Below are 15,556 nucleotides of genomic sequence, written 5' to 3'. Positions count from 1 at the left end.
TTATTTTTGGTCCTTTGTGATTATGATTAATGTGTATTTTTTCTCCATAGCTGGTTTTAAGATATTTATCTCTGATTTTCAGCATTTTAAATATAATGTGTTTAGGGGCACCTGGGTGGCTCAGTCGGTCACGTGTCCGGCTTCGGCTCAGGTCATGATCCCGTGGTTCATGGGTTTGAGCCCTGCGTCAGGCTCTGTGCTGACAGCTCAGAGCCTGGAGCCTGCTTCGAATTCTGTGTCTCCCCCTCCCTCTCCCTCTCCCCTGCTCATGCTCTGTCTCTCTCTATCTCTCAAGAATAAATAAACAAAAAAAAATTTAAATATAATGTGTTTAGGTGTGCGGTGTAGTGTTACATTCTGTTATTTTGTTTGTTTTTGGTGTCTCCATAGCTTTGGGTTCTCTAAGCTTCTTAGATCTGTGGTTTGATACTTTTCATTCTTTTTGGAAAAATTTCAGCCATTCTGTCCTTAAATACTTTGTTTTCCTTCTCACTTCCTGCTGGAATAACAATTATACATCTGTTAGACCATTTGTTATGTCTCGTAGTTCCTGAATACTTTGTCTTATTTTATTCTGTTTTTTAGTTTGGGTAACTTTTATTGACTTTAGGTTTGTTGATTCTTTCCTCGGCTGTGTTTGATGAGCCAGTGAAGACATTCTTTGTATATGTTTCAACATTTTTCTACCATATTTAATTGAGACTGAAAGTGGATGTGAGCGCCCATTGTGCCTGTGGTTCCTGAGGTTCTATGCTCTCCACTAACCCATTCTGGGACTTCATCAATTTATTAAAAACTTTAACCAGGTTTTCCTTAATTGCTCGTAAAGTACCTGCTATCCCATGCTGTGTCACAGCTAGTTTAGTGTTCAGTGCTGCCTCTCTTCTTGGAAGTGAGTTTGTTTATATTTCATATTACTTTGTTACCTTGTAACCTATTTTTTGGCAAGTTCAGGAAAAGTTATTTTGTAGTTCATCCAGCTTTGTTTTACTGTCTTATTGAGAGTCTTCCCAGCTTTCAGTATCTCAGCAGAGATGGAAGTCTCAAATTCTTTTTGGAAAGTGCCCCCATTAAATTAGACCCAGTTCTTAAGTGCCTTTGTGTACATTTTTTTTCAACCAGTGTATATTATATCCTTCTCTATTTTGCATCCATTTGCACATTTTTCTTTTGTGGTATTGTTTTCCTGTTACTACCCTAAATATGCTATATATTGGTCCTTACAGTGGAATGTATGACTTATGATATTGAAGCCTTTTTGAGAGATGAATATGTATTTTTGCTGTTAAAAAACTTGTGACTTTAATTAACTCTGGTTTGGAAATAAGTATAGGTAATTCATTAGTTACTATTTTTCCTGTAATGAAGACAAATTGACTTTAGTTTTCAGTAATCATTTGCCATGCATTTTTCATTTACTTTAGAAGATGCTGATTAAATGTCAGTTATGAAACTGAAACAAAATCTGGGTTTTTGTAACTATTTTTAAGTTTTGGGTGATTGTATAACAAAGAAGGGAGTGTGGCATCTAAAACAATTAAAAAGGGGTGCCGACTGGCTCAGTCAATGGAGCATGAGACTCTTGATCTTGGGGTTGTAAGTTTGAGTCCCACATTGGGTGTAGAGATTACTTAAAAATAAAATCTTTAAAAAAATAAAATAAAACAATTAAAAAAATACTCAATAAGTGTTCCTAATATTATGAGATAGAATTTAAAAGTATTTCTGGGGTGCCTGTGTGGCTCAGTTACTTGAGCATCCAACTCTAGATTTCAGGTCATGATCCCAGGGTTGTGGGATTAGAGCCCTGTGTTGGGCTCTGCACTGAGTGTGGAGCCTGCTTAAAGACTCTCTCTCTCTCCCTCTGTCCCCCTCCCCTACTTGTGTGCTCTGTCTCTAAAATTAAAAAATAAAAAGGATTTAAAAATACTTCTTCCAAAGATGATTTGAAGCACTTATAAACTGGGTTTTTAAAAAATTCATAAAATAGTCTTACATTTTAAAATTTTAATTGAAATAAAGTTGACATAGAATATTAAATTAATTTCAGGTATACAACATAAAGATTCAGTGATCATATACATTATGAATATCCATGATAAATGTATTACAGTATTATTGACTAAATTGTCTATGTCAAACTTTTCATCTCCATGATTTATTTTATAACCAGAAGTACGTACCTCTTAATCCCCTTCACCTAATTTGCCCATCCTTCTTCCATTCCTCTCCTGTTTGGCAACCACCAGTACTCTATGAATCTGTTTCTGTCTTTTTTTGTTTGTTTCATTTTTTAGATTCTGCATAGAAATGAAATCTTGTGGTGTTTGCTTTTCTTTGGCTTATTTTATTTAGCAGAATACACTCTAGGTCCATCCATGTGGCCACAAATGGCAAGATTTCATTCCTCTTTACAGCTGAGTAACATTCCATTTGTGTATATGTGCCCCACCTTTATCCATTTATCTATAGATGGACACTTAGGTTGCTTCCATGTTTTCACTGTTGTAAAGAGAGCTGCAATAAACATGGGGTGTATATATCTTTCTGAATTAGGGTTTTTGTTTTCTTTGTGTAAATATCCAGAAGTAGAATTACTGGATCGTATGGTAGCTTAATTTTTAATTTTTTGAGGAACCGCCATACTGTTTTCCCTAGGGGTTGCACCAATTTACATTCCCACCAGAATGCATGTGGACTTCCTTTTCTCCACATCCTCACCAACACTTATTTCTTGTCTTTTTGATGTTAGCCAGTCTGACTAGTGTGAGGTGATAGCTTACTGTGGTTTTTGGTTTGCATTTCCCTAATGATTAGTCATGTTGAGCATCTTTTCATGTGTCTGTTGGCTGTCTGTGTATCTTCTTTGGAAGATATTTAGGTCCTCTGCCCATCTGTTAATCAGATTGATTTTCTGGTGTTGAGTTATGGGAGTTCCTTATATATTTTGAATACTAACCCCTTATTGGATATATCTTTTGCAAATATTTTCTCCCTCTGTTTGTTGCCTTTCTGTCTTATTGATGGTTTCCTTCATTGTGCAAAAGCTTTTTAGTTCCATATAGTCCTAATTGTTTATTTTTGCTTCTGTTTCACTTGCCTGAGAAAAACATTGTGATATTTGATGTTCAACAGATTACTGCCTAAAATTTTCTTTTAGGAGTTTTATGACTTTAGGTCTCACATTTAGGTCTTGAATCCATTTTGGGTTTATTTTTGTGTAAGGTGTAAAGAAGTGGTCTGGCTTCATTCTTTGGTGTGTAGCTGTCTGTTTTCCCCAACACCATTTATTGAAGAGACTGTCTTTTCTCCATTGTCTATTCTTGTCTCCTTTGTCATAGATTAACTGATGATATATGTATGGGTTTGTTTTTGGTCTCTCACTTTTGTTCTACTGATCTATGTGTCTGTTTTTCTACCAGTTCCCATACTGTTTTGTTACTATAGCTTTGTGGTATGTCTTGAAATCTGGGATCATGATACCTCCAGCTTTCTTCTTTCTCAAGTTTGCTTTGGCTATTCAGGGTCTTCTGTGGTTGCATACAAATTTTAGTATTAGTTATTCTAGTTCTGTGAAAAATGCTGTTGGTATTTCTATAGGGATTGCACTGAATGTGCAGATTGCTTTGGGTAGTATGGACATTTTAACAGTATTCTTCCCATTCAGAACTCGATGTTTTTCACAATTCTTTTTTTATCTTTTGTTTTTAAAAAATATTTCTTGAAATAGGTTATATTTGTACATAATAAAAAATTCAAAAGGCAGCAAATTGTTCGGTTTCCATCTTTGAAACAGCAGTCTAATTTATTATGGATTCTCCTGTTGCTATTCTGTAATGTATGGACATATAAATATTTCTATCCTCTCCTTTTCTCTCTCTCTTTTCTTCCCCTTCTCTGTTCCTTCATTCTCCTTTCTCCTCTCCCTCTCTTTACCCTTATTTCTCTCTCTAATGTATATAATGTCATACTATAAATGTCCTTTACTTTTCTGTTTTCATTATATTTTGAGAATTAATTGCATGGGTAGTCCTCATTGCATTGCCTTTTTCTGTTTAGTTAGGACATAATGTCCATTCATGGAAATTCTTTAACTAATAGAACTAACTAGTGTTCTTTTGATATACATTTAGACATTTCTAGTCTTTTGCCTACTATAAACAATGTAACAATGGATTTTTACAAAAGATATTTCACCATTGCCATGTATTGTATTAGATTTGAGTACTCACCCCTTAAGGAATATGAGCAGTTAAACATTTATATAATGAGAAACTTTGAAACAACCAGTTTTTAATGACTTTTATTTTAAGCTTCTGGATTTATTTAAGCAATGGATAAGCTTCAGTTGAAAGATAAACTGTAAATAGCTGTAGTAATAAGTTGATAGCTTCTTATCTTTCTGAATTAAAATTTTCTCTGGGACACCTCGGTGGCTCAGTGGTTTAAGTGTCCCAAGTTTGGCTCAGGTCATGATCTCATGGTTCGTGGGTTCAAGCCCCATGTTGGGCTCTGTGCTGACAGCTCAAAGCCTGGAGCCTGCGTCGGATTCTGTCTCCCTCTCTCTCTGCCCCTCCCCTGCTCACACTGTGTGTGTGTGTGTGTGTGTGTGTGTGTGTGTGTGTGTCTCAAAAATAAGTAAACGTTAAAAAATTTTTTTTCTCGATACTGGACATGTAAGCAAAATCTGGAAATAAACTGGATGCTAAGGTTGTTATAACACTGTAACAACTAATTTAAAGTTTTGTCTTTCATCAATACAGATAGGCTGTTCTCATTTACTTACTTCATAGTAGTACTAATTTTGAATGTGATCCTATATGATAAGTGTGTGTTGGCATAATACTTCTTGTATTTGTGAAGTTATATGTTTATTTATTTGAAAGATTTATTTGAAAGATTTTGCTCTAAAAACAAGTTTAAGAATCACTGCACTGGTTCATTCTGCCTCATTTTAAGGCTTAAATTTGAATTGTGAAACTTATCCTAGGTGTGGTTCCTGGAATTTTAGTAACTGCTACAAGTTGGTACTCTTCATGGGTGCATTGCTTCCACTTGATTGGCTATCCTCAGGGATTAGCAGTTGAAAGCAGAAATAATAGGAACTAATCAATATTTTGACCCATGAAAATAAAAATCTAAAATTTATGTTTAGCTTTATAATACCAGATTAGGAATAACTTGCTGCCTTACAAAACTCATTGCTATAATATAATAGACGTAAATGTTTTTTTCTTGCAACTTGAATCAAATAGCTTTACCCATCAATGTTGCCAGTTCAGACAAACATTATTTAGCCACATTTATTTTTGTACTCCATTACCTTAGTCTATAGAAAAGGACACTGTTTTGCCTAGGTCCTTTAGTGGTTTTTGTTTTTGCTGAGTAAAATGTTACAGCCCCTTTCTCCTCACCTCCTCCCCAGTCCACCATAGTGGATAGTCACGTGGTTCCCTTACAAACTTTTTGAGGTCTCTGCTCAAAAGTCACCTTAGTAGTTGAGCTCTCTTCCATCACCCTATAAAAAATAGCAAACCTCCCCCGCCACTGCTCTCATCCTATTTTCCTTGCTTCATTTTCTCCGTAGCACTCGTTTTGTGACAGAGTATTTACTTGTTTATTTGCTTACTGTCTTTTTCCTTATTAGAATGTAAGTTCATAAGGTGGAGTCGTTGTCTCCTGCTATATCGCTAGCACATTGAGCAGGTACTCAGTAAACGTTTGAATGAATGTACGAGTCTTGGGTTTCCTTTCCTGCTGGTTCTGAAGTTCTGGTTAGATTATAAGAGTGTCTTCAAATTTCTTCCTATATCTCTTAAAATAATTTTGACAACTTGTGTACCCTTTTGGACAGTTATAAATCAATATTTAATATTTGTTACAATTTTAAGTAAAGTTGCACAGGATGTAATTTTTGGCATATTGTAAATACCGTAAAATTGTTACATCACTCTTTTAAAAGCATCACACAATTTGATCCCCATCAGTATTCATTTGAAACATACATGCACACATTCTTATTTATAGTCAGGCATTTTTTAATTATTCTCTTTCTTCTTCAAAAGAGAATTGCAGTTTGTTTCCATTCTACTTTCACCACATGAATTTCTCCTAATGTGATACTTCTATGCTTGAAATAATTTAAGTCATCCTATTATACTTGTAATAAAATACATACATACCTCTTATGAGAAAAATGCTCAGCAAACTAGGAATAGAAGAGAGCTTTCTTAACATGATAAATAAAGGGCATTTATGGAAAACTACAGCTAACTATGTAGTAAATTGTGAAAGACTGAAAGCTTTTTTTCTAAGATTAGGAGCAAGACAAAGATACCTGCTTTTGCCACTACTGTTCAATATTGTACTAGAAGTTTTAGCTAGAGTACTTAGGCAAGAAAAATAAATAAAAGATATCCACATTGAAAAGGAAGAAGTAAAACTATATTTGTAGATGGCATGGTTCCATACATAGAAAACTCCCAAAGAATCCCATGTACAAGATACTTATTAAGTGAATTCAGCAAATTTTCAGGTTTCAAGACAATTATAAAATAATTAGTTGTAGTTTTTACACCTGCAATGAAAACTCTTAAAAGGAAATACAGAAAAACATTTGTTTACAAAGGTATCTAAAAGAACAAAATATTGAGGAATAAGTTTAACCAACGAAGCAAAATATTTATACACTGAAAACTACAAAATATTGCTGGAAGAAATTTCAGAATCATGGATTGCAAGACTTAATGCTGTTAAGATGGCAGGACCACCCAAAGCAATCTGCAGGTTCAATACAATACCTATCAAAATTTCAAAAGGAAAAGTTGATTCTCAAATTTCATATGTAATACAACAGGCCCTGAATAGCCAAAACAATACTGAAAAAGAAAAACAAATTTGGAGAATTCAGTTTCTGATTTCAGAAGTTACTATGAAGCTATAGTAATGTAAACAGGGTGGTATTGGTATAAGGATAGACACATAGGCCCATACATGTACGGCCAGTTGATTTTCTGCAAGGGTGCTAAGACCATTTAATAGTGGGTAGTCTTTTCAACAAATGGTGCTGGGACAAATGGATATTCACAAGTAGAGAAATGAAGCTGGACTCATACATCATTCCATATATAGAAATTAAGTTAAAGCTCTTAGAAAACCATAAAATTCTTAGATAAAAACATAGGGATAAATCTTCATGACCTTATATCTGGCAATGGATTTTCAGCTATGACACCAGAAGCACAAGCACCAAAAGCAAAAATAGACAAATTGAAATTCATCAAAATTAAAAGCTTTCATGCATCAAAGGACATTATCAAGAAAGTGAAAAGGTAAGCTATAGGATGGGAGAATATATTTGTAAATGACATATCTGATAAGGTTCTACTGTCAGAATGTAAAAGAACTCATACAACCAGCAACAACAAGACAGCAAAACTTAAAAAAATGAAAAGAAGGCATGAATAGGTGTTTCTCCAAAGAAGATACCAAAATGGCCAACAAGCACATGAAAAGATATTTAACTTCACTGGTCATTAAAGAAATGCAAATCAAAACCACAATGAGATACTGTTTCCGCAGGTCCAACAGATTGGCGGTAATAAAAAAAATGGAGGGTAACAAGTGTTGGTAAGGACGTGGAGAAATAACCCTTGAACATTGCTGGAGTGAATGTAAAATGGTGAAGCTTCTTTCTAAAATAGTTGGGGAGTTTCTAAAAAAGATAAACATAGAATCACCATATGATGCAGCAATTCTACTCCTAGATCTATATTCCAAAGAACTGAAAATAGGAATTCTCATAAATACTTGTATACGAATGTTCATGGCAGCATAGTAACTAAGAGACAGAAACAACCTAGATATCCATCAAAGGATGTATGAGTGAACAAGTTGTGGTGTATACATACGATGAATATTACTCAGCCATGAAAAGTACTGAAGTATTGATACTTCAAACCCCCAAACACTGTACTAAATGAAAGAAGCCAGGCACAAAGGACTACATATTGTGTGATCCCTTTTATATGAAATAGTAAAAATAAGCAGATCAAAAGAGAGCAAATTAGTGGTTGCCAGGGAATGGGGAAGGAGGACATAGGGAGAGATCATTTAAAGGGTATGGTGTATTCTTCTGACATGTTAAAGAAGTTTTGAAACTGGAGAGAGTTGATTGCAAAACACTGTGAAGGCACTAAGTGTCACTGAATTGTGTATTTTGAAATGACTAATTGTAATGTGAATTTTACCTAAAAAATGCCTATAAACCTGTTAAAATTTTAAAAAGTTTATATCCATATGATTTTAAGTCCTTTACTGTTTACTTTCTTCTTCTTGGTTGGAGTTATTATAGTTGTTGCAAAATAAATTTTGTACAGATTTTGTTAATGATTTTAATGAAATCATTAAAAAGTGAAATTTATTGGAACTACATCTTCTTTTAATTGTATAGAATTTTTTAATGCCATTTAGTTCATGTGCCCATGGATGAATACTACAAGGTTAAGCATCATTTCTATTCCCATTTTATTTATTATTTTTAATTTAAAATCCCACAGCCATTGTTTATTATAAAGGTGAAACCTGATGCTTATCATGGGCTTATTGGTTGGATTTCTGGTAGTGAGCACAGGCAAACTTTTTGGATTGGCAGAGATGGAGGTCAGCTACCAGTAGGGGCCAGTCACACCAGATGAGGATGTCTTTCCTTGGAAGCCTAATCACCTATTTTTAGTACTAGGCCACCATGGCTTGGAGGTGGACCGAATGTGTGAATCTGTGCCATGTGACCACCACCCTCTGTACAGACACAGAGGTGCATGCCAGCGAATCGCTCCTTGCCCAGAAGCAGGGCAGTTTCAGTAGCTTGTATTGCAGCATGCCTAGTTGGACCATCTCCAGGGATCGCCCATTCACCTAATGAGGCTGGTGCCCCAATTGCAGTGTGCCACACCTGTGACCATCCTCCTGCCTCCAAAGACCTGTGCCAACTGCAGAGAGCCTGTGGACGGCACTGGCTACGGGTATGGCCAAGAGAGCCTCATCACAAGGTGCCACAACCGGAAGAAAGCCCTATTTTATGTTTCATTAGACTCTAATGTTGAGAAACATTGTTAATATAAATAGATGGTAATGGAAGTTTTATTATTTCATTGTTCCCGAGTTCTTTGAAATTATTGTATGCCAAAGAGCGTAAAGTGATGTAATGTAAATTTAGTTTTAATGATTCATCAGCTGACAAATCAGATTTTCCTTCGTATTTTTTTTGCAACTGAAGAATTAGAAAACACTTCAGTTGCTTAAGAATTTGATAGTCATTAGAGTAGTTTAGTGTTTCCTCAATACCTACACTAGTATTTCCAGCTGGCCCTATGTTTAGTGCTTTAGAGGTTTTTGCCTCTGAGGGAAATATATCATGGTAATAAGAGACATAGGTCAGAGGAATTTCTGTTGTTTGTAAAATGAAAAAAAAAATTGTTAGAAAGGGGAAGGAAAAGGTGACACAGGCAGAGCAAGTTTTGAAATAGTTATGTTTAGATGTTGAAAATCTTCTGATGCCCTTAAAACCTATCTATTTATGCCTGTGCACCTTTTGAAAAATGTTGATGTACCTGCAGGGTGTTGAACTCTCTCTGAGGTCTTCTGTAAAGTGCTTCTTACTGCCTGCATTCAGATAAGAATCTTTAAATACCTTGGGACTTCTATGTACTGTGAATAAAAACATGGAAGAAAAATAGAATTTGTCCCTAAAGCTTTTGTTTGAAAACGGATTTACTGATTTTGTGTCTGGATTGTGTCTGGAATAAATGTAGAGTGAACACAAAATTCTTTAAAATTTGGTGAATTAGGAGTTTTGGCTTTTGTTTTAATTCCTTTTCTAAAATTTTTCCCAGGTCAATGAATGGTCATTGAAGATAAGAAAGGAAATGAGAGTTGTTGACAGGCAAATACGAGGTAAATTATAATTTTATGTCTCCTATTCCTTACCCTTTTGGTGTATTTTGTATTAGTTCATAAAAATAAACTGCATCTACCTATTGTAAGACATAGTTTATTCTTATATGAATTGTTTATAGCTGTCCTAATCATTTTGCTTTCTAATCATTGTAAGAAAAGCATATACGTTTTATAAGAGCTAAGTCTTTCCTCTGGCCTTCAATTCAGCTATTCAAGGGGCTATGTTCATTATCTCTGACTTCCTAGAGATTAGGTTAGTGTTGGAAATAAAGCTGGTGCTCACATACTGTGATGGATAGAATAAAGACCTTCCAAAGATGTCTACTTTCGAATCTCAAGAATCTGTAAATATGTCACTTATGTGACAAAAGGGACTTTGCAGATGTGATCAAATTAGGGATCATCAGGTGGAGAGATTATCCTGGGTGTCTGGGTGGGTCCAGTGTAATCACAAGGAGCCTTACAAGAAGGAAATAAGATGTTGAGAAAAAGTGAGAAAAAAGGAGATGTGGCCATGGAACCAGATGTTAAGGTAATGTCCTTTGAAGATGGAGAAGGAGGTCATGAGCCATGCAGTTGTCCTCTAGAAGCTAGAGAAGGCAAGGAAATTGATTATTCCTTGAAGCTTCCAGAAGAACACAGTCCTTCCAACACTTTAATTTTAGAATTTTGGCCACTAGAATTGTAAAAGAAACAGTTGTGTTTTAAGCCATTGCAAAAAGGAAGTAAAGAAACCTCGTCTTACCTATGAAGAAATGATCTTATGAAATTCATGTTAAATTGTGGGTAAGGAATGCAGTGCAATTCCATTTTCATCACTCTTTTGTTTATCTTAGCATAGCTATAAATTGAGGAAAATACATTAAAAAAAGTTTTTTAATGTTTGTTTATTTTTGAGGGGGCGGGGTGGGAGTGGAGGGGCAGAGAGAGCAGGAGACAGTATCTGAAGCAGGCTCTGTGCTGACAACAGAGAGCCAGATGTGGGGCTCGAACTCACAAACTGTGAGTTTGACCTGAGCTAAAATCAAGAGTCGGATGCTCAACTGACTGAACAACCCAGGCTTGGGCACCCCGAGGAAAATATATTTCTTTCTTTTTTAAAATATATTTTTAAAGTGTACTTATTTATTTTGAAAGAGAGAGAGAACCAGTAGGGGAGAGTTAGAGAGAGGGGGACAGAGGATCTGAAGCAGGCTCTGTGCTGACAGTAGAGAGCCTGATGTGGGGCTTGAACTCCTGAACCACGAGATCATAACCTGAGCCCAAGTTAGACACCTAACCTACTAAGCCACCCAGGTGCCCCACAAGGAAAATATATTTCTAAATGTTGTTGTAAAGTACAACTTAAAATTAAAGTGACTTGCAAAGAGATAGTAATATTTAAAACTTTTATGATTTTTAACACTTTCATAATTAGAGAAAATACCAGCAGGGTATTCCAGTATATCACTTCCTCAAGAAAGGAATTGGAACAGGAAATTCTATTCCCAGCCATTACTCCATCATGGAGTAATGATTTTAGATTTGCGCTTCCATCATAAATAAAGAAAAAAAACTGGACAAATTCTGTGAAACTTCGGTTTTCAAACCTTGGACAACTGACAGCAAAGGATTTTTTTCCCCCCCCCAGGAAGAGGGAAACAAAGAGAGTCTTTTTTTTTTTTTTTTTTTTTTAAGTTTATTTATTTTGAGAGAGAGTTGGGTCAGGGGGGAGAGGCAGAGGGAGAGAGAAAATCCTAAGTAGGGTCCATGCTGTCAGCATAGAGTCCAACATGGGGCTCAATTGCACGAACCATGAGATCATAACTTGAGTTGAAATCAAGAGTCAGATGCTCAACCGACTGAGCCACCCAGGTGCCCCACAAAGAGAGTCTTAATATGGTCCTAATTTTCAGCCTGGAGAAACTTTCTGATCGTAGCATATGGAAGGAAATTCTAAGCAGAGCATGGTGGTCTTGGGGTTGAGGAGGCAGAGGTCAGGGTTCAGGGAGGCTGTAGTGACTGGAATTTGTGGGGCAAAATATCAGAGAGAGGGGCAGTACCCAGAGAAAGCTCTAAATGCCTACACAGTGTACCATTGAGTCTTTGGCTGAATTCTAAGCTCTGCATACTTAGAATGAGATTTCAAGAGGCTAGGCAAAGAACAATTACTGGGGACAAAACAAATACACTATAAGCTAAACAATTTTTAGAGCTAACAAAATTGAGAGATGGTAGAGTTCTGATAAGACACAGGAAAGAGACTTTGTTGAACATCTTGGACATTCAGTAGAGAACCCAGAAAGATCACGTTTTAATATTAAGGCTAAGGCAGGCCTAGATTAAAGGCAACCATAAGCCCTCACCAGCAAAGCTTAAAAACAGTTCTTAGGGCCTAAACCTGAGTGGCTCAGTTGGTTGAGCATCCGACTTTGGTTCAGGGCATGATCTCATGAACTCTTGGTTCATGGGTTCATGCCCTATGTCAGGTTTTGCGCTGATGGCAGGGTGCCTGTTTTGGATTCTCTGTCTCCCTCTCTCTGGGGCCCTCCCCCGCTCATGTGTGCGCTTGCTCTCTCTCTCGCTCTCTTTCTCTCAAAAGTAAACCAGAAAAAAAGTTCTTGAAAGCTGATCTGCAGACAGCTTAAATGCCAATAAAGGTGAATGCTCTTTAAAGAAAGACCAAAAAATTCAGACACTTAAAATGAAACATTTAGAGTGCCCAACATCCCATGAAAAATGACTAGAAAGAAGCAGTAAAGTGTGACCCAGAATCAGGAAAAAAAATCAGGTGATACAAATAGACCCAGAAAAAAAGGGGTGATTAAAAAAGCAGACAAGCATTTAAACAGCTATTATAAATATGTTAAGGAATTTAAAGGAAAACATGGATATAATGGGATAAATAGAAGATACAGAAAAGAATAAAATGGAACTTCTAGGATTTAGAAATAAATTGAAATAAAATGAAAACTTCACTGCATGAGTTAAAGAAGCACATAAGACAGTATAAAAAATAAGATCAGTGAAAGTAAGTAGTACAAACTATCTAAACTATAATACAGAGGGAAAAAAAGTAAAGGAAAATATGTATGAACACAGCATCAGTGACCTGTGGAACAATATCAAGTGGTGTCATGTGTCAAGGATAATACAAACAAAAACATACCACAGCATGTCATATTCAAATTACTAAAAGTTAACAAGAGAGAAGACAGTCCGAGAAAAAAATCACATTAAAAAACAAAACGATAAGGATGATTAAAATTTTCTTTCAGAAGCAATGCAAACCAAAACATCTTTTTTTCCTGTTTCTTAAATTATTTTAATTATTTTTAGAGACAGAGAACGAGCAGGGGAGAGGGGCAGAGAGAGGGAGAGATTCTTAAGCAGGCCCCACACTGAGTTTGGAGCCCAACTCAGGGCTCTCCCAGGCTCTGGGGTCGTGACCTGAACTGAAATGAAATCAGTAGTCAGATGCTCAACCAGCTGAGCTACCCAGGCACCCCAAACCAAAACATCTTTAATGTGCTGAAAGAAAGAAAAGAACTCAACATTATCCTAGAATTCTATATCCAGTTAAAATAGCATTCTGAAGTGGAGGTGAAACAAAGCCATTTTTATACAAAAGCCAAGAGAATTTGCTGCCAGGAAATCTACAGTACAAGCAATGTTAAAGGAAGTCGTGAGCTGAAGGAAAATTATACAAGATACAAACTGGGATCTACCCAGAGGCATGAAGCATGCTGGAAATATTAAATATGTAAGTAAATATAAGTTTTTTCTTTTTAAAATTTCTTTTAAAAATTACTGAATTTTCATGCCTGAGTGGCTCAGTCTGTTATGCTTAACTCTTGATTTTGGCTCAGGTCATGATCTCAGAGTTCATGGGATGGAGATCAAGCCCCAAGTCAGGCTCTGCACTGAGCCAGGAGCCTGCTTGGGATTCTCTCCACCCGCCCCCCTCAAAATAAACATTAATAAAATAAATGTTACTTGCTTATAAAAATTTATCATAGAAAGACTTGTCTTTCATTTGGTTTTATATTAGCAGTCAAGGTGAATAGATTTTGTAAAAAATACCAGTGCAAAACCTAGAATCTGCAAAATTAAGCTATGATCTTGAAGTCAGAGTACTGGTTACCCTTGGGGGCATGGTGCATTAAGGCAGACATAAAGAGACTTTTGTAATACTTTGTTTCTTGATATGGTGGTTACATAGGTGTGTTTAATTTGTGAAAATTTGTATATCTCTACAGTAATGTATGCTTTTCTGTGTGTATGATCTACTTGAAAAAAAGTTTAAAGAGAAAAACAATAGTAACCTCAATAAAGCAAAGTATAAGTACAAGTAGTTCTCATCTTCTTATGGAGAACTCATGTAGTCCAGAGTTTTAGCTTTCAGTTAGATGTTTAATACACTTAGAGTACTCATCATAGACAATACTAGAATGAATTTAGACCATATACATTGCCCCCTTCTCAAATGAAAATAGTTTGGTATCTGTATCTCTCCCCATGAGTATAAAAGTAATAATATACATATCGATGCAGAAAAGTATAAATAGGAAAGTTAGAACCACCCTGAAATTCTACCACCCACACATAATACCACAAATATTTTGGTGGTCATCCTTTCAGATATATCTGAAACTTATATCTGTACTTGTATTTGTACAAAAATACTTATTTATGAATGGATCATACTTTTCCTGTTGATGTTGTATTGATTTATTTCTTATAAAGTCAAGTATACCTAATACAAAACTAGTTTTAAGTATACCGTTCAGTGACATTAAGTACTTTCACACTGCTGTGGAACCCTTTACCACTATCCATTTTCCAAACGTTTCCTTTTTCCCATACTGAAACTCTGTACACATTAAACAATAACTTTCTTTCCCCCCACGATGGATACCAAATTCCCTAGTAACCATTGTTCTACTTTCTGTTTCTATGTATAATTTGACTATTCTAGGTACCTCATATAAGTGGAATCAAACAATATCTGTCCCTTTGTGCCTGACTTATTTTACTTATCATAATAATGTTTTCAACATTCATCCATGTTATATAGCATGAATCAGAATTAACTTCCTTTTTTTTTTTTTTCTTTTCCTAACCCTACCGATTTAACTTCCTTTTTAAGACTGAGTAGTACTTCATTATATTCATCTTGTGATAGACATTTGGGTTGTTTCCACCTTTGGGCTATTGTGAATCATGCTGTTGTGAACATGAGTGTACAAATATCTCATCAAAGCCCTGATGTCATTTTTTTTTTTTTTTTTTTTTTTTTTTTGGTATGTATATACCCTATAGTGGAATTGCTGGATCAAATGGTAATTCTATATTTAATTTTTGAGGAAACACCATAGTGCTTTCCAGAGCACTCCACTATTTTACATTCCTAATATCAACAGCTAAGACATCCAAAAACAACCATATATATGAGGGAATATAAAAGGTCACCATGCACACTGAGGGGAAAATGCAGCTCTGAAAAGATCTGAGAAGACTTTAACTTTACAGTGCAGCAGGTTGGTGCCCAGCACAGAGGTACCCTACATCAATAAAAAACAGCAAACCCTGGGGAAGTGGGAGAGTCTGATTTCCAGAG

At 35.7% G+C, this 15,556-nt stretch overlaps 1 protein-coding gene across 3 annotated transcripts in view; it reads left to right on the top strand.

Moving 5' to 3' along the window:
* Window positions 1-15,556, top strand: part of LOC122216293 (charged multivesicular body protein 3) — a 104,150-nt gene that overhangs the window by 61,484 nt on the left and 27,110 nt on the right. For 2 of the 3 annotated variants that reach the window (XM_042932939.1, XM_042932936.1), the window contains one exon: window positions 9,894-9,954. In XM_042932939.1, coding sequence (XP_042788873.1) covers window positions 9,894-9,954 — 61 coding nt within the window. Of the gene's footprint in view, window positions 1-7,225; window positions 7,332-9,893; window positions 9,955-15,556 lie in introns of all 3 variants that reach the window. The other variant, XM_042932937.1, reaches the window with a different exon arrangement.

The sequence above is a fragment of the Panthera leo genome, chromosome A3 (genome assembly GCF_018350215.1).
Source record: "Panthera leo isolate Ple1 chromosome A3, P.leo_Ple1_pat1.1, whole genome shotgun sequence".
NCBI classification, from domain to species: domain Eukaryota; kingdom Metazoa; phylum Chordata; class Mammalia; order Carnivora; family Felidae; genus Panthera; species Panthera leo.
Note: the sequence above shows the minus strand (reverse complement) of the source record. Positions and strands in the feature narration are given on the sequence as shown.